At 35.7% G+C, this 25,621-nt stretch overlaps 1 protein-coding gene across 1 annotated transcript in view; it reads left to right on the plus strand.

The window, feature by feature from the left end:
* The first annotated feature begins 656 nt into the window (after nucleotides 1-656).
* Nucleotides 657-25,621, plus strand: part of LOC144446888 (uncharacterized) — a 32,356-nt gene continuing 7,391 nt past the window's right edge. Inside the window, exons 1-8 of the mRNA XM_078136734.1 lie at nucleotides 657-762; nucleotides 1,467-3,775; nucleotides 15,235-15,315; nucleotides 15,884-15,982; nucleotides 19,598-19,742; nucleotides 20,035-20,164; nucleotides 22,945-23,063; nucleotides 24,009-24,119. Coding sequence (XP_077992860.1) covers nucleotides 657-762; nucleotides 1,467-3,775; nucleotides 15,235-15,315; nucleotides 15,884-15,982; nucleotides 19,598-19,742; nucleotides 20,035-20,164; nucleotides 22,945-23,063; nucleotides 24,009-24,119 — 3,100 coding nt within the window. The remainder of the gene's footprint in view (nucleotides 763-1,466; nucleotides 3,776-15,234; nucleotides 15,316-15,883; nucleotides 15,983-19,597; nucleotides 19,743-20,034; nucleotides 20,165-22,944; nucleotides 23,064-24,008; nucleotides 24,120-25,621) is intronic.

The raw sequence follows: 25,621 nt of genomic DNA on the forward strand, positions 1-25,621 counted from the left end.
TAGCCAACAATAATATTACTACGCTAGTTTCTGGAGCATTTTTCAAATTCACTTTCAGATTAGATCTACAAACACTACAAAATGATGTTTGGCTCACATATTTAGCAAGAGACCATTGATGTCATTCTTTTCTTGGGCTTTGTTTTTGTGGTGACCCATAGCAGATTTGAACAACCTATGACAAACTGAGATAGCGTTATTACTGTTGAGTCAGTTCAATCTCAGGGAAGCTATCATGTCACCTCTAGGCACAACATATAACAACACAGGGTATAAGCTTCTATCTCCATGGTAACACAAACTTATATTAAGATACAGGGTATTTTAAGCATGTTGCTCTAGACATAAAAGCATGAGAAAAAACTCTTAAAGAAATAAATACATTGTAAAAGCAATTGCAAATCACCAAGGACTCTTCCCACGCCTTTTTAAGCATTTTATATAGTACATGTATATACTTCCCTCGGGGCACATAGTGAAGGCATACATTAACTTGTATACAGTGTACCATGGTAAGCTAGCCTAGCAGGTTCTGTCTGTAATTTTGTTTTTAAATTGTTCTCAATGGCAAAGTAAGGAAGGTTGTCTGTGGTGTATCATATTGGTGCCCTGTTGTGGGGGTGTGGGGAAGGGGGTAAAAGTCTTTGGACAGCAGTATGGGGCATGTATACTTCCATGATGTACTGGTAAGTAACATAAACAAGTTGGCAATGAATTGTATTGATTCACAAACTGTACCAAAGTCTGCAATAACAGATGAAGGTAAACATCAAATTTTCATTGCTTTTGCAAGGAATTTAGTATTTGTGATAATGAAATATAATAAAAGTGAAGTAGAGACAATAATTCCATAAATGGTGGTAAAGTTTAACGACATCATGTATACAGTCAGTAAGGTCATGGCAGGATGTATGTAACTCTCAGTTTCTATGACTCTTTGTGTTATTGTGTACAGTCACATTCAGGGAGATCCCATATCTAACAAAACTGAGATAAGGCCTAAAGAAAATAATTGTTCGGTTCCAGTTACCCGACCCCGCCTAGCTTTTCACTGCCGACCCTAAACATTTTTTTTTACGTATTTGAGAAAAAAATAATAAAATCCCAAATCTTGTAAAGTCTCATGAGAAATAATGGATGTGGAAACTGACATCAACTTAAAAAGACACTCTAAAATGGTTCTTCCAATCTGTAATGGCTGTACATCTGATGAGAAGAAATAAACAACACAGAGACCATTTAGAAAACAATGGAAAACCTGAACTAGACACTCACACAGAAAAAAAACACACCATAATAAAATAAAATAAAAAATCTACCTATCCCACCTATTCTAAAATTGAGTGTGATCGGAACCACAAATTTTTTTTTATTAGGCCTGAGTTTGAACTTTCTGTTTTCAGAAATGAAATTCATGTATGTGTCTATTTTCAGTAACAAAATCTTGTGTATGTTTCTATTTTCAGTGTTACTTTTCCTTCCTGTGTGTGTAAAGGCTACAACTTTAGTTGGTACTTTTAACATGGAAGGCGTGACTGGTACAATGACTTTTAGTCAGGCTTCCTATGGTGACACTACAACAATAACCGTAAACTTAGATGGCTTGGAGTCAAGTAACACCTACCAATGGGAAATACGAAGTCTTCCAGTGTTCTACGACCGTAGTGATAAATGTGCTGACGGGGTACTGGGAACTGTATTGCATGATTTAAGCAGCACACATGCCCCACTTACACCTAGTCTAGCAGATGGGGATCAGTATACTGATAATTCAATACAGTTAACCAAAACCGATAGTATTAGTGGTCGATCCGTGGTATTAGATAATGGCTCACATCGCATATGTACCACTATTAGTACAAATCATGATATGATTACAGCCGTAGCATTATTTCAAGCACCTGTTGCAGGGATGGTTGTGCTGCGACAGTTGAACTCTGACAGTGCCTCAGATACCACTGTCTATAGTGATCTATTTTATATAGACGGCACAACAGGAAGTACATACGAATGGGCTATTTATAGCAATTTGAATGGTATAGACTATGATATTACGCATACTGCCAGGTGTAGTGCTACAACAGCTATCTATAATCCAGGAAATAGTGACAATACAGGTTGCAGTACTAGTGCACAAGACAGCTGTCAGATTGGCAACTTATCAGGAAAACTTGGAGACGTAGATGTGACAACAAATAGGGGAAGTGCAATCCAGATGTCTGTCGACACCAATTTACCATTATCAGGGAGTAACTCAGTGGTTGGAAAAACTCTAGTAGTGAAATCAGGAAATGAGATGATAGCTTGTGCCTACATCACCAACTTGGCTAGTAAGACAGTAACAGCTGTTTTTAACACAGAAGACGTTACAGGAGAAATTACTTTCACTCAGGCATCGCCGCTTGATTCAACAACAGTTCACGTAGCATTGAATAATTTACAGAACCTTGCAACATACTACCATGTACATCAGTATCCTGTGGCACCAAGAATTACAGCAGATGACAGCATATGTTCTTCTGCAGTAACTGGTGGACATCTTAACCCATATGACATTGATAAGAGTGCCAGTCCCGTTACAGGTACGGATGATGAATATGAAGTCGGAGATCTTAGCGGAAAATATGGAACTTTGTCAGGGACAGATTTTGATCAGACATACACTGATTCTAATCTTCCATTATTTGGTTCAAATAGTATTGTTGGTCGATCTGTAGTGATACATAAGTCTGATAACAGTCGATGGATTTGTGCTAATATTGGCTACCCAACTTCGACCAAGACAGCCATTGCAGTATTCAGCGCCCCTATTGTTGGACAGATGATGATGAAACAAGACGCGAATGATCCTTTCTCTGATACATCAGTATTTGTGAATGTTGCCGACGGCACACAGACAACGTCAAACCATAACTGGCATGTACACATTAATGCAATTGGTGATGATTATCTGAGTACAGAATCAAGGTGTTCAAGTGCTGCGGGACATTACAATCCATACGGAGCCAATTTAGATAATCCTGGGTACAGCACTGAATGCAATACAGAAAACCCACATCGCTGTGAACTAGGAGACTTGTCGAACAAACTTGGTCAAATTGATATCATTTCTGATCTCTCGTCAGCCGGTGGCAAGTACTTCTACACAGATTCTCTGCTACCACTGTCAGGTATCACGTCTGTTCTAGGTCGCTCCATTGTCATTCATGATGCAGAATCTGCTGCAGCACGCTACGCTTGTGCCGACATCTATGAAATGATGCCTGTAGTAAGCAGAGCCAACAACTGGAGTGACGGACCAGTGACAGGAACGATTGAAATCAAGCAGAAAACACTACAAGATCAAACAGAAGTAGACATTGATGTATCAGGACTTCAAAGCAATGCCGGTGGTTACCATATCCATGTCCTTCCCATCTTACAAGGTGTGGAATCTCCATGTGGCAGCAGTTCTGTACTAGGACACTTCAATCCATTTGGTATTGTTGCTGGTCCTGTCACTGGGACCAATGACATGTATGAAATCGGTGACTTGAGCGGCAAATTTGGACTAATGACAGATCTCACTTCATTGACTGCTACATACATGGATAGTAATTTACCAATGATGGGACCACAAAGTGCCAATGGTAGATCCATTGTTATACATAAAAATGATGAATCGGGTTCTAGATGGGTGTGTTCAGATCTAACCAATGTTCTAGACGCTAATGATTTTGAAGTACAGGTTGTAGCATCTGTTGATTCCAGTGACTTGATTGGAGACATAACTTTGGTAAGTTCAGTTTCTTCTGACTATATTTGACTTATTGGTCATGTATCCTACTAAATGTATGTAGTAAATATTTATAAAACATACCGTAGGGATGATATACCCAAGGTTTTGATATTTGATGCCATACATGCGTATGTATGTACATACATACATACACACACACACACGTACATACGCACATACATACATACATCCATACATACATACATGCATATATACGTACATACGTACGTACATACTTACATACATACATACATACATACATACATACATGTATACATGTATACATACGTGCAGACACATTCATCGATACACTCAGACAGACAAACACACATGTATAGACATACAGACACACTTCTGTTTGAGGTGAAAATCATTGGTGAATGCAGTTAAGATATGTGTGTACCATGTGTAGGGTCTATGTGTGTACTAACTCTAGACAAGGTCACTCTGATTCATTGTTGTTTTGTTACTAAAGACCTTTAATTGGTATGATAAGAAATAGTTAGCACTTCTATATTGCCATACCTGTACAATAGATGAATAATGTGACAAGAACTTGTACTAACACAATCACTTAATTATTTGCAATGGCATAGTTTACACTTGGTGAATAAACGTGTAGTCACAAGGTATTGTTACAGCTGTGAAAGGTGTACTCTCCATTCTAGTGCCTACCATATTGTTATATCAGGGTTATTTAGAATGAATGACATATTGTGGGACACCCTCACCCTATCTGAACTTTACACCATATCCCCCTTTGTTGTATTTAGTGTTAGTTACCACAACACTCGGCCACAACCATAACATGGACACAGGAGATGTCCAACTCTGCTAAGTGTAGTCAAATGGAACAGAATGAACTGTCATTGGCTGACACATTACATTAACAAAAACACTTTTCTTGAGTCCTTAGATGTGCCAGTTAATTTTTGCCTCGGGGTGTTTACTTTATTGTGTAAACAAGTTTAGGATAACACATTATTTATGTTTAGTCTAATTTATGAACACAATATGCACATAAAACATGTTTTGTCATCAAACAGCAAGTTTCCTTTAAAATGGTTACGTTGAAGTTTTTGGGGGGTGGTTAAAGAAAATTCCTGATTGTGGTTTTGATATCAGTACCAGGTCTTCAAACACCATGCAAAGTAGTGAAACAATATTCAAAAATATGTCAATAGACCAAAAAAAAAAAATAATGGATTCAGAATAATTATTCAGTAAATTTGATTCTTTGATGGTCTGAATTCTATTGGAAATGAAAACTTGAATTTGGGACATATTTTGAAAATAATATGTAGGTGTTCAAAATAAGGTAGTGTAATCTACAGCTTACAATGGATAGTGGGGAATGCAAAATAAGGAAACAAAAATTCAACATTTAGAAATTTGGCAATGGTGGTGAAAAATGTCCCTTCTTTGTTCTTTTATATCGCTTATTCACGCTAATACTATTTAAAATCTTTTCATGACAAGCGCTCTCACGCAAAGAATCAAAAGAGTTTAGGCCAATAAAAAAATTGTTTGTTCCGATAACCAACCCAACCTAGTTTTTTACTTCCCATCCTAAACTAAAAACTAAAAAAGATTTGCAAAGTCACGCAAGAAATAGTGAGGTTTGAAGATGTCATCTCCTCATGTGACCCATAGTGCAAAGAACACATGGAATGGCTCAAGATAAACAACCGAAAACATAATCTGAATCAGATCAAAAAAGAGTCATAGAGAAAAATCGTACCTGCCCACCCTATTTTGATATTGAGCATGGCATCATCGCAACAACACAATCTTTTCTATTTGGCCTTAGACTTAGAGAATGACTCCAACATAGTTTTTGAACTATAGTGTCAATGATTAGTCACTTCATGGTTGACATCTATAAAAAGTTTGGAATTCCAAAGATTTAGTATGACAATGCAATGATATGTGAATCCTTTCCTCAGCCTATTGTGTGTTTCTGTCTTCTATACTGTAGATACATTATCTCTCCCTAATACACCCATGCTTCTACACACAATGGTTTTGACCCATATTTTTTTTTTTTACTGCTTCAATAGTTATTTTCGACAGATTTTCACTTGAATTTATACATGTAGTCATTCGTGAATGATTTTGATTTGTATGGTCTACTTCAACTTGTACTCACTGTACATCACCATGTAATGTACTTGTTATACCATGCAAGAGCTATTTAGAACAAAAAATACGGAATATATTTTCTGGTCGTTCTACATCACAGTAACGCGCATCTATGTAATGACATTGCATGTCTATGTCACTGGTTCTGCTGTGTTCATAATATGAGTCAAAACGTTCCAAAATTACCATTACTTTCTCAAATTTTTCTTTGATATTACTGGCACTGGTATAATTATGTTATTCTCCAATATTTTACTACATTCAGCTGGAAAATACTCCTGACTTGTTGTCACTACTTAGACTGGCTTCTCATATTGACACAAGCCCCTTCAGGTCACTCATATTGACACAAGCCCCCTTAGGTCACTCATATTTTCCATGGCTGAACATAGAAACATATTGGGGGATAACATCAAATTATCTATTGTGTTCATGATGATATTAGACTGGTTGGTGGAGGGTCTATGTTGGAAATTAGTCTCTGAAGACTCTAAAGTCACAAAATTCCTTTGTAATGAAAATATCTTGGTTTACAGAATATTGTCCATGGTTCCATAGTTACTGTGGAAACGACGTTTAGATCTCTCTTTTATGGAGCTTGATCACACATGATCAAACTCAGTAGTCGACGGATCAAAATGTCGCATTCATTTCTAACTTACTTTTCCAAAGTAACTATATTTTACTGTCCTATTTGTTGTTGTTGTTGTTGTTGTTGTTGTTGTTGTTGTTGTTGTTGTTGTTTAAGTTTTACAACAAACTGTTGAACGGACCAAAGACATAATATGTATGTTTAACATATTTGGAAATGTTTGTAGGAGAGCTTGTCATGGCCACATAATTGTACATAAATATATTAACACAACATCGTCACAAATCACGACCGTTTTATGGTACCGTTTTTAACGAGCCGATCCCTATTATAGAAGTGTAGCGAAAAAAATAATAGCTCTGGTTTGCGAGAATGTAACACAACAGAAGCCTTTGTAACCATGGATTCCATGCTCCCCAATCTTGCAGTGGACTATTTTAATGAGATGAAACTGCATTCACAGTTCTTGTTCCTGCCTGACAAGGGTGTGACATTTTCCTCCCACAAAGTAATAAATATGAAGACATTGATAACATTGGGTAAACAACAACTTTACAACTATTTACAACTGGTATCTTATACTCTTTGTAGTGGTTACATATTGTCACTGACCATATATCAATTATAGAGTGTCTTTGCAATAATTTAGACATCTTTTACTTTGGGAAAACTCGACCATAAATGTCAAAAGTTTTTACATAATGATTGAATAGTGGTAGGCATAGTTCATAGATGAGGGGACATGAAAGTATGTGTTCCAAGCCGGTGTCAGTCCTGACTTGCCATGTTAAGTAGGTATCACAGACTGCCATCCAGTTATGTCCCAGAAAAAAAATTCTACCCAGCAACTTCAATGAGTGTTTGGACATTGTTTTGGTTCTATAAGAGAGATTGGTACTGTAAGTTTACTTTGTACAATTCTCACGTCAACAGTAAATGTTGTCTCTTCTTGTAGAGTGATTGTACTACTTTGAATTGTCAATTGTGACAAAAGGTACAATAAACGGTATTTATCCAGTCTGTTTAGACATGAAGTAAAGTGCATACTTGGATGTACAGTTACACCATGATAAAGCAAACACTACGATATTATTCCCCAATAATAGCGATTTTCAACGTTTTGAATCAAATTTCGAGGACCGCAAAACCATTAATAAATGACATCATGATTGACGCATGGAGTGATTACAGTATCAAGACTTCACATAATCATTCGGTCATGTAAAAATAGATTTATTGCCCATTCTCAATAAACCCATTCTCAGACTAATGTCACGTATAATCGGTTTGTTGTATCATATTTTGTGTCAACATTAACATCTTGTTTTGACAACTCAGTGTTCTCCCTACAATAGAGAAAGCACTGTGCAAACACTGGCCTTGCCACTTAGGCCACGATTCTACTGGGCTTCAAAAGTGTTCTATGACCCTTGAACTTTAGTAATCTTTGAATGACAAAATCATAATAAAACTTTCACATGAAGAGAAATGGCTGATTCCCTATGTACTGTACATGTGTTTGTGTGTTAAAATAAACATGTCAGAGTTTATTCCAGTGTTGAAGACATGTATATTATATAATGATCATTATGCAAACCAGTATGCAAATTACCATGGTATTCATATGTAAATTAACATGCAAATTAGCTACATACTTGCAATCTCTCCTTGGGAGAACACTGCAACTACATAGCAATTTGTATTAAACTTGAATCATTGAACAGTGGTATTAATGTCCCAGTGAGAATACTATCTTTCACAGTAAATAGTCTTGTAACTGTACACACATGTGGTCATGTATTCTGTAATTTGAAGAACGTCTAGGACAAAAGGTCACTGAAAGTTGATGACCTAAAAACAGGCCGCCAGTTGATAGTAATTTAATAATCGACATGATGTCTCACCATGGTTTAAAAGGTTGTCATGTCTGTGAAGTGAAGTCATTGTCAGTGATAAGCTATATATGTAGACTGAACAGGTCAAACTATGTCTTACCAGAAATATAACCTCTATGGCCCAGATGTGAGTTGGAGGAATAGGGTTGTACATGTAGTTATGCACATTACGTACAAATTTCATGAACTTTTGAAAACAGTAAATTAAGACTAATTCTCCTCTTTATGTCTGATGATGATGATGAAGACTTGCTGTAAACCAGTGGTGACAGCCCTAAGGTGGCAATGATGGTGTTTAGCACCAATTGCTTTCTCTATAGTGGGGGAGTACCAACATGGCAGAAGCCTGCCAAGCATGTTAGCACCACAGGCATTTGTTTCCCGAGTTATGGCTCAGAATATTTCTCTCATAATACAATAAAATGACGATAATATCGTTAATATTGACGTATTAAACCAACACTGTATGAAAGGGGTAAAATTACACATGTTTCTGTGATCGCGCAGTTTCACTAAATGCGAAGGAAGACACCTGCGCGATCACAGAAACATGTGTAATTTTACCCCTTTCATACAGTGTTGGTTTAATACGTCAATATTAACGATATTATCGTCATTTTATTGTATTATGAGAGAAATATTCTGAGCCATAACTCGGGAAACAAATGCCTGTGGTTAGCACCATGCTCTCTTCAGTGTTTCTCTATAGTGGAGAGTAAGCTTGTGTCATGTTATTGTTAAAAACAAATTTATCTGAACTGCATATGAATAATATTTTACTTTTACTATAGTGAGTTAGTACCCAATGTGTCGTACATGTAGATATTGTACATGTATATAGAAGCTTTTTTATGTGTTTCAGTACAATCATATGCAAACATCATACCAGCACAAGATATTTTGATTTCTATTAAAGGTTGTTTTCAGTCATTTAAACTAAGGGGTGTTGGTCCCTTGATGTAGAAAGTTAAACAATTATATAAAACCCATCCATGATATCGCATGATATCAGTATTAATATGATTCCTCAAAATGAGTATGAAATTTGATATTATCATTTTTACGCATGTCTATTTCCTCAGTGTACCATCCAGATATGAACAAAAAGATGTTTTCACGAGAGTGCTCATAAATGGCATAATCGAATTATCAAATAGTTTGCTGAACTCAGGAATGCTTCAGATCTCACAGTTATTGTTTCCATGTTAATAGAATAACGTGTATAATTCTTTACATGAAACAGCAATGACATAGGAAATGTGCAGATCTAGGCTATGTCCCTTTGTTTTTCCTCATATGCTAACAATATAACATAGCCAAGTTATATAAGGCTCTACGACGCATAACATTTACTACCACCATCTCCATTCACGTATTGTTAAATTATGGCTTCTAAGAGACACAAACCTTTCAGCCTATCAGACCTGAAGGACTAATACTGCTATGTACTATTTCAGCTATCTCAACCATTATTTTCATTTTCTCTCGTCCTTCAAAGTTTACTGATGGTTTTGTAAGGATGCGTAAAAAGTTCAAAAATGCAAAAGGATGAGTGAAAGTTCAAAAATTCAAAATATCAGTTTGGATAGCTCAAATAGTGCAGTCAAGTCATAGACCCTGCTCCATGTAAGGGTCTATGTTCAAGTCTACATGTAGGCTACAAACTTCAAAAACAGATGCCCTTTATCTGTCATAATGTTGACACATTGTTTGACATGTACGGGATTAGCAGTCCTCTATATGGAGCTAAATATTAAAGTTTGTGTAGGGGTTATAACCAACTCCTTGTCTGAGTTGCTGCTGAAGTCTTATCAGTAATGGATAGTGTAAGACAAAGGGGGATTTAGAAGGTGTGAATTAGGTTGACCTTTGTAGTTCAAGTAAAACCTGAGTCCAGCAAAGTCAGAAACCATATGCCTGCACATGGAACTTGAAGTATATGGTAAACCTCCATGGTCTCAAGAACTTCAAAAACAGATTAAACTAGTATATTACATGTAATCCTGAAAATAAATTTGCTCAAGACTTACTGTGCTGTTCACATTATTTACCAAGACTGAAACATAAACGTTATTTTAGACAGTTGCATTGCTAACTGGTTATCCAATAATTGGCTTCTCCTAAAACTCCAGAAACACATCCAAAGTAAATACTGATGTTCCCCTTCCCCCAACCATTATCCCTCCACTGAACCTAGCCTATATTGTCTGGTGTGTGATTGTGTGATGTGCATCCACGTGATGTGCATCCACTACCTCCTTAGACTTGATTATATAATCTCTATTTGCATGTACAACCTATTACTCTGAATCAGTGTATGCATAGCTGCTGACCAGTATTGTTCTGTGTAGGGTCCCTAGAGAAACATCAACAAATACCATGAGACTAAATGTCTACTATGAAAACAATTCCTGTTGAGGTGTTAATGAATATCTCAGTAAGTGATAACAGAAACCCTGGTTTGTGTTACATTCACATGATCTCTATAATTGTTGTGAAAATAAATTACCCTTGTTGGGTCTCCTGTGGTCTGTGAGATATGTTAGGCCACCCTATCAGATACAAAAAACCATGTTGTGACTCAACTGTTCATGCTGTTGTGATGTAGTAGGACCTGTATTTGAAACTTTTGATCAGAATGGTATGAATATTTACTTCACCAGTCATAAACATGATTTCAAGCACATCACATGTTAAGATAAGTGAAATGAAAGCTCACGAATGTGATTATTTTATGGTGGTGGTGTTGGGGGGGGGGGGGGGGGACTTGTCTGTGCTCAATCCAAGGTTCTGATATCTTATCAGTATTCCAAGGCAAGTTATATGGATCACATAGGATTATTTTTTTGTTTATGGACAAACTTTTATCGATATAGCTCTTTTTTTGCACCTAAAATTTAGAACTGGGCCTGAAACTGTAGTTTCATATTTCATAAATATTCTTGTGCATTCAATGAAGTCATATTTCACATATTTTATTATATTTGTTTGGCTGGCAATCACTATAAAGTTCTGATTTCAGCTTGACCGAATCCTCAGAAAATGTTTGGATCAATTACACACTTGCACTGCAGTGATAAAATCACATATAGGTGATTAACATCACATACAGGTGACATTTGAAACAATGTTTGTTGATTTGGTATTGTTGTGAGTGTGTGAATAGGTGGTAAAAAGTATATATGTTTTTACATTATTTAACAATCTATTGTCAGTATGTTTGCTATTAAAGTGGTGGGAACTTGGGTGGGAAAACTGAGACAAAAAAATTGGGGATCTCTGAGGACCCAGGTAAATACTGAATGGTGACATGTAAACAAAGTGGCTGTAGAGTTCAATGTTACACCATGTTATTGGTATGTGTACATAAAGTATTGGTATGTGTACATAAAGTGTTGGTATGTGTACATGAAGTGTTGATATGTGTACATGAAGTGTTGATATGTGTACATGAAATGTTGGTATGTGTACATGAAGTGTTGATATGTGTACATGAAGTGTTGATATGTGTACATGAAATGTTGGTATGTGTACATGAAGTGTTGGTATGTGTACATGAAGTGTTGGTATGTGTACATGAAGTATTGGTATGTGTACATGAAGTGTTGGTATGTGTACATGAAGTGTTGATATGTGTACATGAAATGTTGGTATGTGTACATGAAGTGTTGGTATGTGTACATGAAGTATTGGTATGTGTACATGAAGTGTTGGTATGTGTACATGAAGTGTTGGTATGTGTACATGAAGTATTGGTATGTGTACATGAAGTGTTGGTATGTGTACATGAAGTGTTGGTATGTGTACATGAAGTATTGGTATGTGTACATGAAGTATTGAGTATTGAGTGTCAACCACCCGTTTGTCATTCACACCATCACTATGTCAACATTTGACAACATCATTTGTAGCCAATACAAACAAGTTCCATGGTGTCCTTCACAGAAATACAAACTGTCATCATTGCAATGGTAGTTTCCTTGGCTGGCCAAAAAAAAATGAAGTCCCTGCTAAGCTGTATAATATATAGAGCATGTGAATTTGAAATTATGTAGATTACTTCGTATAAGGTATACTTGAGGATGATGGCTGCATTTCTCTATCCAGAATGTCGTTTTCTTCAACCCTGCATCCCATGACCATCTCTAAAATAGAGTTATAAAGCTTGGCAAATAATAGCCAAGGAATTGCCTGCTGTACACCGAGGCAGGGTATTATGGGAAATAAGCAATGTGAAGAGCTTCATACTTTCTGAAACAATGACAATGTTGAGGCATGTTGTGAAAACAAAAAGTATACTAGTAATTACATTTATATTATGACTGATTCAGTGATTGGTATTGATTTTGAGATGGCTCTTACAGGGATAATAGTGAGGCAGGCTATTTAATCTTACCTGGATGTCACATGGTTAGAAAACTAAAAAAAAAAACACTTTATCACTGACCCTGCTGTGTGCCACCTCTCTGAAACAGAGGTATAAAAATTGTCAAATTTTGCTCAGCAGAGCTGTTTTAGTTTGGGTACACCTCTGGAATTCTTACATTGACATCTATTGTAGAGCTGTTCTAGCAGCGGTCTTGTGCTGCCTCATGTGACTTAGCAGATATATATACATTAGATGAGCAATGAATATTCATGACTCCTGACTGCTTATTATCTTCAGAGAGTCGTGCATGTTTAGTGTTCATCTAATACATATGTATGTCAGCTAAGTCGTATGAGGCAACAGTAGATCTCTGCTAGTATAATTGAGATGAAAAGGAGTTTTGATTTATTTGTTTCTTGGCAATCACACTAAAATATATATGTAATTGTTGTGAAATCATAAAAGTGCTCTCCATGTCCTAAAGTTTATGAAAATACCTAAATTTCCTGGGCTGACATTCCCCTTGGAACATGTCGTCTGCAGAACTTTGATGACTTGTTTCACTTCAACAAGATTTAACCTTGCAAACTTTTAAAATGTACTAAATGTGACTAATGATAATAGCATTGGTATATCATGTAACAGTTTGAGACCATTAAGGCAGGGAGACACTGTAGGGGTTATTGACTTTGGCATTGCAATGAACATAGCACTGACTGACTGAAATAGATTTCACCATGTGTGGGTTTCAGTCGGTACATTTCGGCTTGGTTCTAAATTTAACCCTTCTTTCCTTTCAAGTAAGTGTTTGAAATAACGTATGCCTGAGGTGAAATATGCAAATTATCTACTGAATGTATCACAAGTGTGTGAATTGTACTTGGTAAATAAACACCATATTGAAGATGACTTGTTTCCATGGCAACCTGTGTATTATGAGAAGCATGCCCACAACAACTAGATCTGTCTTTGATAATTAAAACTGAGCATTTGAGATTTGGTGTAAACAAACAGAGTTTCTGTGATAAACTTGAGAATGTGCATTTGTAACATTTCTTGGTGTGAAGATAACAAACATCACAGCATTAATGTATAAATGTTAGTTTTACTTTCCTCATTTCTCTGTTCTTTAGAGTCGTTTGAACCGGGATAAACTTTTCTCATCCTTTTTGTGTCTATTAGAGAACCATTTCGTGTAGGGTCTATGAGAGAACTTAGTATTTAATGATCATTATGTCTGTCTTTGTCTTCCCTAAGCTGTTGAAATATTTCCTAAGCCATAAAAAATGTTAAGCCTCTCTTGTAAAAATGTGACATTTGCATTAGAACAGTACATGTATATACCATAGTCCGGGACCATTAAGTATTCCTTTATCTGATCACTCTAAAGATCTGTCATTTGCATTCATTTAGCAAACATGATGTGTAGATAAACCCCTACTGAAGTCATAATGTCATACTATATGGTATTATGCTGTAGATAATAGTTTTAAATGAGGGGGGAGGTGGTAGGGGGGCTGATCATGGTTTACTAAAGAATTCATGCACTGATTGTAGAATCTCCATTGACAGGTGTGGAAAACAACCAGATTTATAGACAGGCTAAGATTATAGGATTATATTGACTCTGAAATCTAGTTTGTTAGTTTTGATTACAGGTATTGTGTTCCAATGACTAACTGCCCCTGGACAGATACTCTAAGTCCACAGATTGGGTTTTGAATCTGAAGATGTCTAAATTACCCCACAGTCGTACAATGAGGAGCTGAGATAAAATTTCAAATACAAACTGTGGGATAAAGATATATGTATTTATTCTTCAGATGATAACACTGTAACTACCAGAGTATATTCTCCCTTCACTGCTCACAAACTACATGTACTGACTTAACTTTGACATTTTTCACACCGTAAATTTGCATCATGGTTGTAAAACTAAATGAACTCACAGTTACATGTAATAGCATGGTAAAATAGTAATTTGCAAGGGATGCCATGTAACTGTCTGTTTGGATGAATCTGCATATAAGAAAATTATTTTCACAAATGAAAGAGTCTGAGTTTCTAAGGTTTATCATGGTATATTACACTCAATAACACACAGACACACAGACACACACACACACACACATACACACACACATACATACACATTGGCACACATACACATATATACACATACATACATACATACACATACATACATACATACATACATACATACATACATACATACATACATACATACACACGCACCATACACATACATATACATACATACATATACATACATACACACATACATATGCACACATGCACACATATACACACATACACACATATGTACATTGCACACACACACACACACACACACACACACACACTCAGTGTCACACACACACACATTACAGTTATCTTCTACTCTAATTATGTATTTTATTCTTTTTAAAACTTTCAGAAACAAGTACATTATGAAGACGGTCTTCTTGGTGATACCTCAATATTGGTAGCTGTGTCTTCACAAAGTGGTTCATCTCAGGTAATAAAAACAAAATAAAAATGAGACAATAGTGTTATATGCAGTAATGATTGATTGATTGATTGATTGATTGTTAAAGGGGAACATTATTCCAGGAAATAGAGACATTTCCATAAATTATGGGTTTTGGAAAGTCATTTCATTTTTTTACATCACCTACGATTACGTGTACTTGTGATTTCAGAGAAATATCAAGTTGATCTTATGCCTTTATAGGGTATCTTTGCTGTGGGCCATTGCATCATGGGAGTTAGCAGAAATAATATATTTATGGTTGAATAATGAATATTCATGACCCCAAAGTGCCTATTCCTTCCTGTGTAAAACAATTCTCATAAACATTTTATTATTCAACCATATTATTTCTGCTGACTCCCATCATGCATTGGCCCATGAAAAAAACTTAATCTCTCATCCTACCCACCAAACAACCCCCCCCCCCCCCCCCCCCTTCACTGTTTTCACCTTTAACACCAAGGAAACACCCCTCAAATTTAGCCTCAGCCAACTTGGTATATTGTATTAATAAGTGAAATATAACAATACCCACATGTGTTTTGACTTTCAGAGTGGGACATATACATGGAGTGTAAATACAGGTTATGGTGACGATCCTAGCTGTACTGGTACTGGAAGTGTCTACAATCCATATCAAGTTAACACTCAGGTAATACTTTCAGCATTATTTCCAGGAACTACTTGTTTGGCCTCTCTACTGCCCTTACTAAGCAGACACACTACCACCCACCATGACTATAACCAGACACACCCAGACGCCCTACTATGTCGGCACAACCAGACGTTCCAAGGCAACCACCCTGACCAACCTTACACACTTCCACCTAGTTAACATGTTTCCTAAGGGAAGTAACTTCTACTCACAGGCATTTGTTTCCCGAGTTATGTCTCATAATATTTCTACCAGAATACAGTAACATGGCGATAATATCATTAATATTGTCATATTTAGCCAACTATATATGAAAGGGGTAAAATTACACTTGTTTCTGTGATCGTGCAGGTTCACTCACCGCTGAAGAAAGTGTCTTCTTTCGCAGTGAGTGAACTTGTGCGATCACAGAAACAAGTGTAATTTTACCCCTTTCATATATAGTTGGCTAAATACGTCAATATTAATGATATTATTGACATTTTATTGTATTCTGATAGAAATATTCTGAGATGTAACTCTAAGAAACAAATGCCTTTGCTTCTACTCCACTGCCTTGAGGCAGTAATCTAGAGATAGGTTAGAGTTACTGATTACCTTCCGGGAAGTCATTTAGACCATAGGCCAGTCAGTGTTGTGTAACTCAGTCATTTAGACTATATAAAGGCCAGTCAGTGTTGTGTAACTCAGTGGAACAACACTATATGCAACAGTGACTTTCCCAAAGTTATGAAGACCATTAAATCGATGGAGTTACCAATGGTCTCTTCAAAAACCATGTACACAGTGCACAACTGCAACAGTAAAAAACGCAATACCAATCTTCTAATAGTGTTGTCAAATTCAATATAATGCCACTCCCATACAGATTGTTTGTGTGAATTAGTTTTCTTCCTTTCAACCATTTATACATAAATCAACATTTCAAAAGATTTATAGAATGATAGCTCCAGTCCCTTGTTGTTTACTTATGAAATTTCTAAAGCCTACCAGACCATATCTTGGTTCTCTGATGTTCTATTCTGATAAAATTTATGGCATGGTTGTGTCTGATGTCATAAACTTGATATGAATGAACACTATTGTGAAAGCCCTCAAGTTATGCAGACATTTTATGTATGGTTCCAGGCCATAACACAGATGGACATGCTACAGCTAATTTTTACATAGTTACCCAGTGCTGGTCTATAGATTCTTTGTGCTGTTCTGTGTAGTCTGTACAAGACATGCCATGTCGGGGTGACCTCACATATCACCATACCCCTCTCTGTAAATAGAGGGCTGATTAGGGATAAACAACATGACACATCGCATGTACAGTGTATGTTCTATTTATTCTATCATATAGCAATGTCCTGGGATAGGTATAGCCTACCCGTAGTCTTGTTATAAGGACTCACACTACTGTACTATTTCAGCTATTAGTAAAAAAATTTGCTTTTTGACTTTTCACGATAACTGATGGTTGTTACAACTGTTTGTATTTCCCTGGCATCCTCCCAGAGAACCTGATTGGTCAAAAACATAATTACTAGTCATATTTAAATTTAAATCATGTCACTTGATGAATCCATAATTAGATGAGAGGTTTTATGGGAAGTAGATTCTATTATATTCAAATTTATGTTAATTTTTTGCACATGTCATGTGAGACGGGGGGGGGGGGGGGGGGCATATGGCTTATACTATGTACTGCTGGATCTGTAAGACTGTTTGTTGGCTTGGAAGGACTAGTCAAAAGAAGTCCAAAATCAAAATGTCAGTTATGCTAGCTGAAATAGTGTAGTAGAATTTAGTCCTTCAAGACTACAGGTAAGTCAGGGTCAGCATCTAACTGACGTGAGATTAATGCTTAAGAGGCCAAGTTCAAAATTTGAATAAAATTTAGGTCCGAAGAACAGTTGTCTGGTAGTGCTATAGAGAAAGTTGCCACAGAACAAAAAGTGATCTTATCCAATCCTTATGGTGCCATTGATAAGATAAACACTGATACAAGAACCAGGGATTGAATCATGGGCCTTTAAAGTTAAATGTTCAAGAGGAATGCCACTTCAGGAAATAGATGAATTTTCATCACCACTCCAAATCTAAACTTTGGGTTCTGGAGAGTCATTTCATGATTTCACATGACATAAAGTTATGCGTCCAAATTGAAACTATTTATTGTTCTCAGACTGGTCCACCATTGCCTCATGGGGCTTAGAAGACATACATATTTATTAGATGAACACTGAATATTCATGAGTATTTTGTCTAAAGATAAGAAGCACTTTGTAGGATTATGAATATTCAATGTGCATCTAATGAATATGTATGTCTGCTATATCCAGCCCCATGATGCAACGGTGACACAACTTGTGAGGATGATAGAGGTGAACTAGAGTTTTTGATAATTTCTTAGCAAGGGGACACAATTCATGTGATGTGAAAACATGATATGACTCTCCAGTACCAAAAGTTTAAGAAAATAACTTACTGGAGTGGTGATAATAATCATTAAGTGTACAGTTTTGTTGATTTTTTTTCTCAAAATTATCTCAAGTTGTCATGGTGATAATAGATATTTATGCTAATTGTTTCATGTACTGTTAATGAATTTCTCAACATTATGTCAAATTTATATGTTGTGTGTGTATAATCCTAATTAATTTATAAGATAAATACCATACATACATAGTCTTAGCCACACCTCAATATGTCAGACATAACTGATTATACTGGGTTCTATGTTGATATACTCATTCTATAAAAAAACAAAGTGCCTTTTTAAGGACAAAATAAAAAGAATTGTTTCTGGTCAGGACATATTGTCTAAAGATGATGTGAATTTTTTTTTTTTTTTTTTTTTTTTTTTTTTTTTTTTTTTTTTTTTTTTTTTTGATTGTCAAACCTGTCACTAAATCTACTATTTATGACAGTTACTGTACTTTTTATTTAGTACTTTAGAGCAAGTGTGTATGTGGGGCAGATGTCATTTGACTGTTTACGATTGGCTCTATAGTTGTCTTCACTGAAGTAGGGAGGGTTATTTTTGTGTTTCCCCACGCATCTGCAGACTGCATGGGCTGGACAAACACATAAAAAAAAGATTGGTGCAGGGGTATTTAAGTGAAGCATGCACTGACCAGAAACAAATCTCTTTTTTTGTGGCCTAAAACACTATATTTTGTGTCATGGTTGATCATAATATACTTACTTATTACATCTTGATGGCCATGAGTTTTTCATTTTAACAAGATTGTGACTTTTGAGGTAAAATATTGAAAATATTTTCCTAAAAATCAGAGTACTTCAGATCTCTCCAAACATTGCCATATGACAGTTTACTCCTTGTCCTTTTTTTAATAGTAAAAAAAATTGTTGGTTCCATGACCAATCCTTTTTTCAGGGAAATTGATAGTCGTTTATTTTTCCCTATACAGTTATAGGACAGTATTTGGTGATCTATTGAAAAAAATTGTACGTTCGTTTCTTGAAGAAATCAATTGTAATTTTTTTTCATTTCCAAGGCGTACATGTATATTACATCCAAAATATTTTCTAAACTATTTAAACTAAATAGAAAACTAACTAACTAATTAACTAATTAACTTACTAAATTTCTTCATGAAGGGTTCCTATGACACTATATGCAGTCAAGCCTACCAGTCCCATTGCCAGGTTGGTGATCTGAGTGGTCGCCATGGTGATCAAGATCCAGAAGGTGACAGGGTGCTGTACACAGATACTAATTTACCACTAGTCGGACATGCTTCAGGTAGGCATTGTTTTCTCATTAGTTAGAGAGTTTGATGATGATGATGGTGGTGGTGGTGATGATGGTGGTGATGATGATGGTGATGGTGATGGTGATGATGATGATGATGATGAGGAGGAGGAGGAGGAGGATGAGGTGGTAGTGGTGGGAGTGTCTTCAAGATGGCGGTGAAAATGGTGATGAAATTTTATCCAACGTCATAATATGAAAGAGATAGAACAAAACTGATAAAACTTTCTACAATGTTCAATACTATAACTTCCTTTATATATCGTAATTCTTGTTTTCCTAGTGATTGGTCGTACTATCAAGATGACATCATCAGTAGACAGTACATCATGTTGTATGACATTGTACCCAACATCAGACTCTGGTGCTATGGCTACATTAGGATTTGCTACTCTACAGAGTTCATTTGACCCGTAAGTATTTTATAGTCCATTCACTGGTTTAATAAGTACTTCATACTTTACTTTTGTACCTATACATTGAGTATTATGTCTAAGTTTGTTACAACTTCAGAATAAATTACAAGTTTACTATAAAGTTTATCATCTCAATGAGAGTTAAAACAAATCAATATATCTTTGATTGCAAACAGAATAAAATTAATGAACAGATGTGATTTTTTGTGACAAGAAGAGAATTTATGATAAGTTTGATTGCAAGTGAATGAGTTGGACCGAAGCTATGAACTATCTCTAGTTCTTGACGCCATCTTGACCGATGAAGTAGTCATTTTTGTTCAAATGGTGTTTAGCTGATGGTGTTGTAGGAACACCAACAATGGCAAATCGTTTAGTCTAGACTCATAATTCCCACTAGTTATTCGTTGGCTTGTACTATTTGTTGACTCAAAGAGTTTAACCTGTAACCTTTAACCTATGACCCAGGGAGTATAAGTATCTGTATCTGTTTGAATACCAGAGACTGTCTCACAGTTGAGCAAAAATGTGCGTACTTTGTTAGTTTTAATTATGTTTGTCACAGAGTGATGACAACGTAGACTTAAATTGTTCTGGTGATCTACACATTTCTGTGAACTCTGGCAGTGCATTCCAATCTTTTATGGTCCTTGGTACGAATGAATTTTTGTAGATTTCAGTATTACAACTTGGTATGATGAGAGTTTTAGTGTGTCTATTTCTGGATGGTCTGTTGTTAAACTGAAAGTGAGAGTCAGCAGGGACAGCTACCAGGCTGTTGATAATCTTGAAAAGTAAGAGGAGGCGTGGTCTTTTCTTTCGAGGTTTCCATTTCAGATCTTTGAGAATAGAAGTAACACTGCTGTCCGTCCCTATGGTAGTTATTTTTTTATAAAACGTAATTAGATATTGAATTACATATTAAGTAATTCAGTATCTAAGTGTAACATATTTCACAGACATTCTTTGCAGTTATATTTCTCATTGAGTGGATAAATTATGGAGTATATTTTGTTACAGATAGTTGAGTTATGAATTGAATGTAAGTGGAGTTATTTTTAACCCCTGGCATGTATAGTCTCTCTAAAGAGTTAACCTTTGACCTGTGAGTAGGTAATTCAGTTTCTCACTGGAACAGGTTCCCAGCCAGACATTCTTGCCATTCTGTGAGGGAATTTCAAGTAATCAGAGCTGTTATTGTTTTAATGAATGAAGTCTTAGATTAGGGTTGGTTGCAATGATAAGAGCTATTGTTCAAATGAATGTACTAGTTAACCAGGGATCTTGTTTTTAATTTTAAAAACCCAGATTGGCTTGTTATAATGTGATTGTCTGTTTGTCTTCGGCACTAATTGTGAATTCAGTCCAGGATAGGGATAAGTAGCCAAACCATTTCCTATTACTGTAATTAAAGTTCCATTGTGTATATTGCTTCCCAGTATTGTACTTGTATATGTCAGGTGGTAATAGTCTTACTTGGAATGTCTGTTTTGTATCACTTCGTGTCATACACACTGACTTGACAACTTGAGGTTTTATACAACCCGCGAAAAAACACACCAGTGCATTTGTTGAATGAGGAAAGACTTCACACAAAGACAAAAATTAGGTGAAAACAAGAACACAACTGACACAAAAACTACAGGGGGTGCCTCTGATGTCGGTTCAGGCCAAGATTTATTAGTTTGTTTATATCTGTAGAAGTTATCATGGAACATTTGTACTTGATTTTTATAACATGTATCATCCTTCTAGCAGTAAAGAGAGTTATGGGATCCCCGCTCCTGTAGTGTTTATGCTTTGATGACGTACCGACATTAAACTTGTCTTATTCCTGCTTACCTCTCAAGCAAGCAAACGTGCTGTTGGGTTTTTTTTTCATGGGTTGTATATACACTCCTTTTAAAGGGATGATTTTCATTCCCACATCAATGTCTCAACACCTATCAAGCCAACATTTTCACGAATACAGTCCCCAAAATGCAGTTTTATTTTCAAAAAGACCGTGACAGATTTCTTTCCTGTATATTCATAATACCATAGTCCAATGTTAGCAGGTAAAAAATCTGTAATAATCTCTAAAATGACAGTTTCATAGGCACTCTATGAGCTCTGTGAGTGTGTTACATAGTCAAAGTCATCTAGTATATTGAGTGTCATCTTAATAAGACCCCTATTTATATGCAGAGTAGGCTTTTAAAAACTACATTAGCTGTAACTGGAACATTATAAAAACTGTTTTGTTAGAATAATGAGTTACTTGTAATATTGTAAATCCTGAACGGTATTGTGGGTAAATTTATTAGTGTATCTGTATACATAGTATGGTGCAATATATATCCAATCAAATTGATTTTTGGGTCCACACCCAAAAATCAACGCCACAATGAATCTCAATTTCGAATATTACTATACTATTTATAGATAAAATAGACCTAATTGAAATGTACAATTCTAATTATTGATATTTTAACAATTTTCAGAGAATGTATTGTTGGTCGTCTGGTCGGAAAAATAGTACCACAGTTACAGCTAGCTTTAAGAGAAGAATAAATGACAATATTGACATAGATTACTCTTGTTGGTTTCTAAGTCCAGCAGCAATAACGTACTTGAGGTGTACAACTTTAGGCCAGAAGGACCAGAACACACAAACTTGGACCTCAAAGAGTTAATGTTCTTTAAATTCACTCTATATTAAATATTAGTTTGAATCCATAGTTGTCATTGTGATTAAAAACATACTTATCGATAAATCTTGTATTTCAAATTTTCAGGTATAATTTCCGACAGACAGTGGCTGCGTTTATGAATATTGATATGTGGCGTGTTGTGGCATCAAGAACCCCAACAGAGACTATATCTGGTTGTCAATCAGTGACATTTTGGTTTGTTGGTAAGTTGGCGAGTTATAATTTGCTCCAGTTATGCTGACCCTTGGAGGTTAAATATCCTATCGTGTCATTGGTCAAACCGGTGTATAACCACCTGTTGATCCTGCACATACATGTAGATTAATAATCGCGATTTAAGGAGTACTCCAACTTCTGATATTCTTGTTTTGTTGATACTGTAGGTGGTTGTCCAAAAATGTCTCACTTTAATAAAACGTTTATAGAAATACACCATATTCTCATTATGTGATATGAAACATTTCATGTTTTGGACACTAGGAGTGCTATTTACAAGCCATTTTGGGGCCTGAAGTGAGGGTCAGAATAGTTGAGTATTGCAGTGTAAAGAGAGTTTAGGCTGCATTCACAAACACCTGGGGGGGGGGGGGGGGATTTTTCGTCAACACCATAATTTTTTCAAAATAGCCCCCTCCCAGACTCATAAAATTTTCATGTATCCCCAAAGTTTAAAGAATTTTCGAGTACACCCTGCAATTAAAATTGTAAATATATTGACACTTTTTTTTTTCAAAATTGTCCCATTTGAAGCATATATTTCTGCTTGCATTATATTTACAGATATGATAACATATCCGTAATATAACACCACTAATTTTACACGTTCTCGCCATACTGTTTTATCAGCAATGACCAGTAATAAAAATACGTAAACATTACTGCAATACTCAAAGAGTTTGTTTACACACATTTTTTTCAAGGTTTAGTACATTGGCATACAATCATCTGCCATGACCATATTTAGCCATCACTTTGCCAAATCTGGGGTGCCCTCTTGAGATCATTACATGCAAAATAGCCGAAACTTTGGTAACTGAAATGTGGCGCATTGAGTAGAAAAGACTACAATATTTGAATGAATTATTGAAATATGTTATCGAAAATTCTTCTACTCACCTTTAATCACTTTATATTCTTCTTTTTTTTAGGTGAGAATTCCCAATCTGTCAAGTCCAGTTTTGAAGCTGGTGCCATGAGTGATAATAACGACGCTTTAGGTATCTATGCACCTACAGATGATTGTCCTATGGATGACTCAGGTAAAAATTGATTTGTGAACTTTTAAAGGTGCACTGGCTGTAACTGGAGTATTATTTTTTAATCAGACAACTAACAATATATTCACTGAAAAATTGTTAAAATATCAATAATTAGTCATTGTACATGTTAATGTCAGATGTATCCATACGTAATACTTCACAGGTTATAAATTGTGATTGCATTGGGGTGCTGATTTTTAGGTGTGGACCCAAAAATAAATTTACTGTACCATATTTCAATTCAAATCTTTATTTACTTTGAGCAATTTCTGCTCATCAGTTACAGAACTAGAAAAACAAAAATCGTCACAAAGAAAACGTGGTGGAGAATGTACTAATACAAATTACATTGATATATGAACAGAACGTAGGATGCCTGCTTGTTTTAAATATCTACCTAAATTGCAAAGCTGCTTTACATTTTCCATGGACAGTAGTTGTACAAGTTTAAAGACGGATGTTTTTTTCCAATAAACGGACTCGTAATTCTCTGTATAATGGGCATTTAAGTATAAAATGAAATTCGTCCTCGACATCATTATTACAGTGTGGACAATTTCTCATACGCCTTAGTGTACCATGATAACGCCCAGTTTCTATAGTTAAATTATGGGACGAGAGACGGTATTTGGAAATCAATTTCTTATACAAATTTGGTATCGGCTTTCCCAAATAATATTGCAAACGGAATGCATCATTCAAGTATTTATAAAATACACATTTTGGCGATTCATCAATTTGTGCCGCAAGGCTCTGTTGCGCTTGATCAAAAATCCTTTGCTTAATAACCACAAGATACTCTTTATCCAGACACTGATTAGACCAAATACTGCCGAAACCTAAAGACAGTAACTCCTGTTTAATATGAAATAACCAATTCACCTCTTTACCATTTTCTACTCTTTCATACATATATTCATAACAACCTTTCAAAATACAATTGTTTGTGTCTAATAATTTACACCAGTAGCTTATCATACGGTAAATTCTAGTATATTTCATTGGATACCGACCAAGCTCCTGGCACACCATAGCATTACATGTAGACTTCTTCACACCTAGTATTCGTTTACAAAAATCTAAATGAACCCTTTCAATGAAATGTCCTTTTTGCGTACCCCATACATCAGATGCATAGTTTAAAATACTACCGACATAACACTTAAATAATGACATCAAAGTCTCATGGTTCAGGTATAGTGATTTGGTATTGCGATACATAGCAAACAAAGTCTTTCTACCTTGTTCCGCTATTTGTTTTTCAGCCACGCTAAATCTGTTATTATAGTAAAGTAGAATGCCAAGGTATGTAAATCTATCAACTATTTCAAGGATTTGACCATTATAGACCCATTGCTCAAAATTTCTCACCCTACCACCCTTCCTGAAAACCATGACCTTTGTTTTTCGAATATTTACTTCAAGGTCCCATTCACGGGAGTAATTACAAAGATAGTCCAACTGGCTTTGTAGCCCTCCAACACTTTCAGAAAATAGTACCA

This window comes from Glandiceps talaboti, chromosome 15 (genome assembly GCF_964340395.1).
Source record: "Glandiceps talaboti chromosome 15, keGlaTala1.1, whole genome shotgun sequence".
Lineage (NCBI taxonomy): Eukaryota > Metazoa > Hemichordata > Enteropneusta > Spengelidae > Glandiceps > Glandiceps talaboti.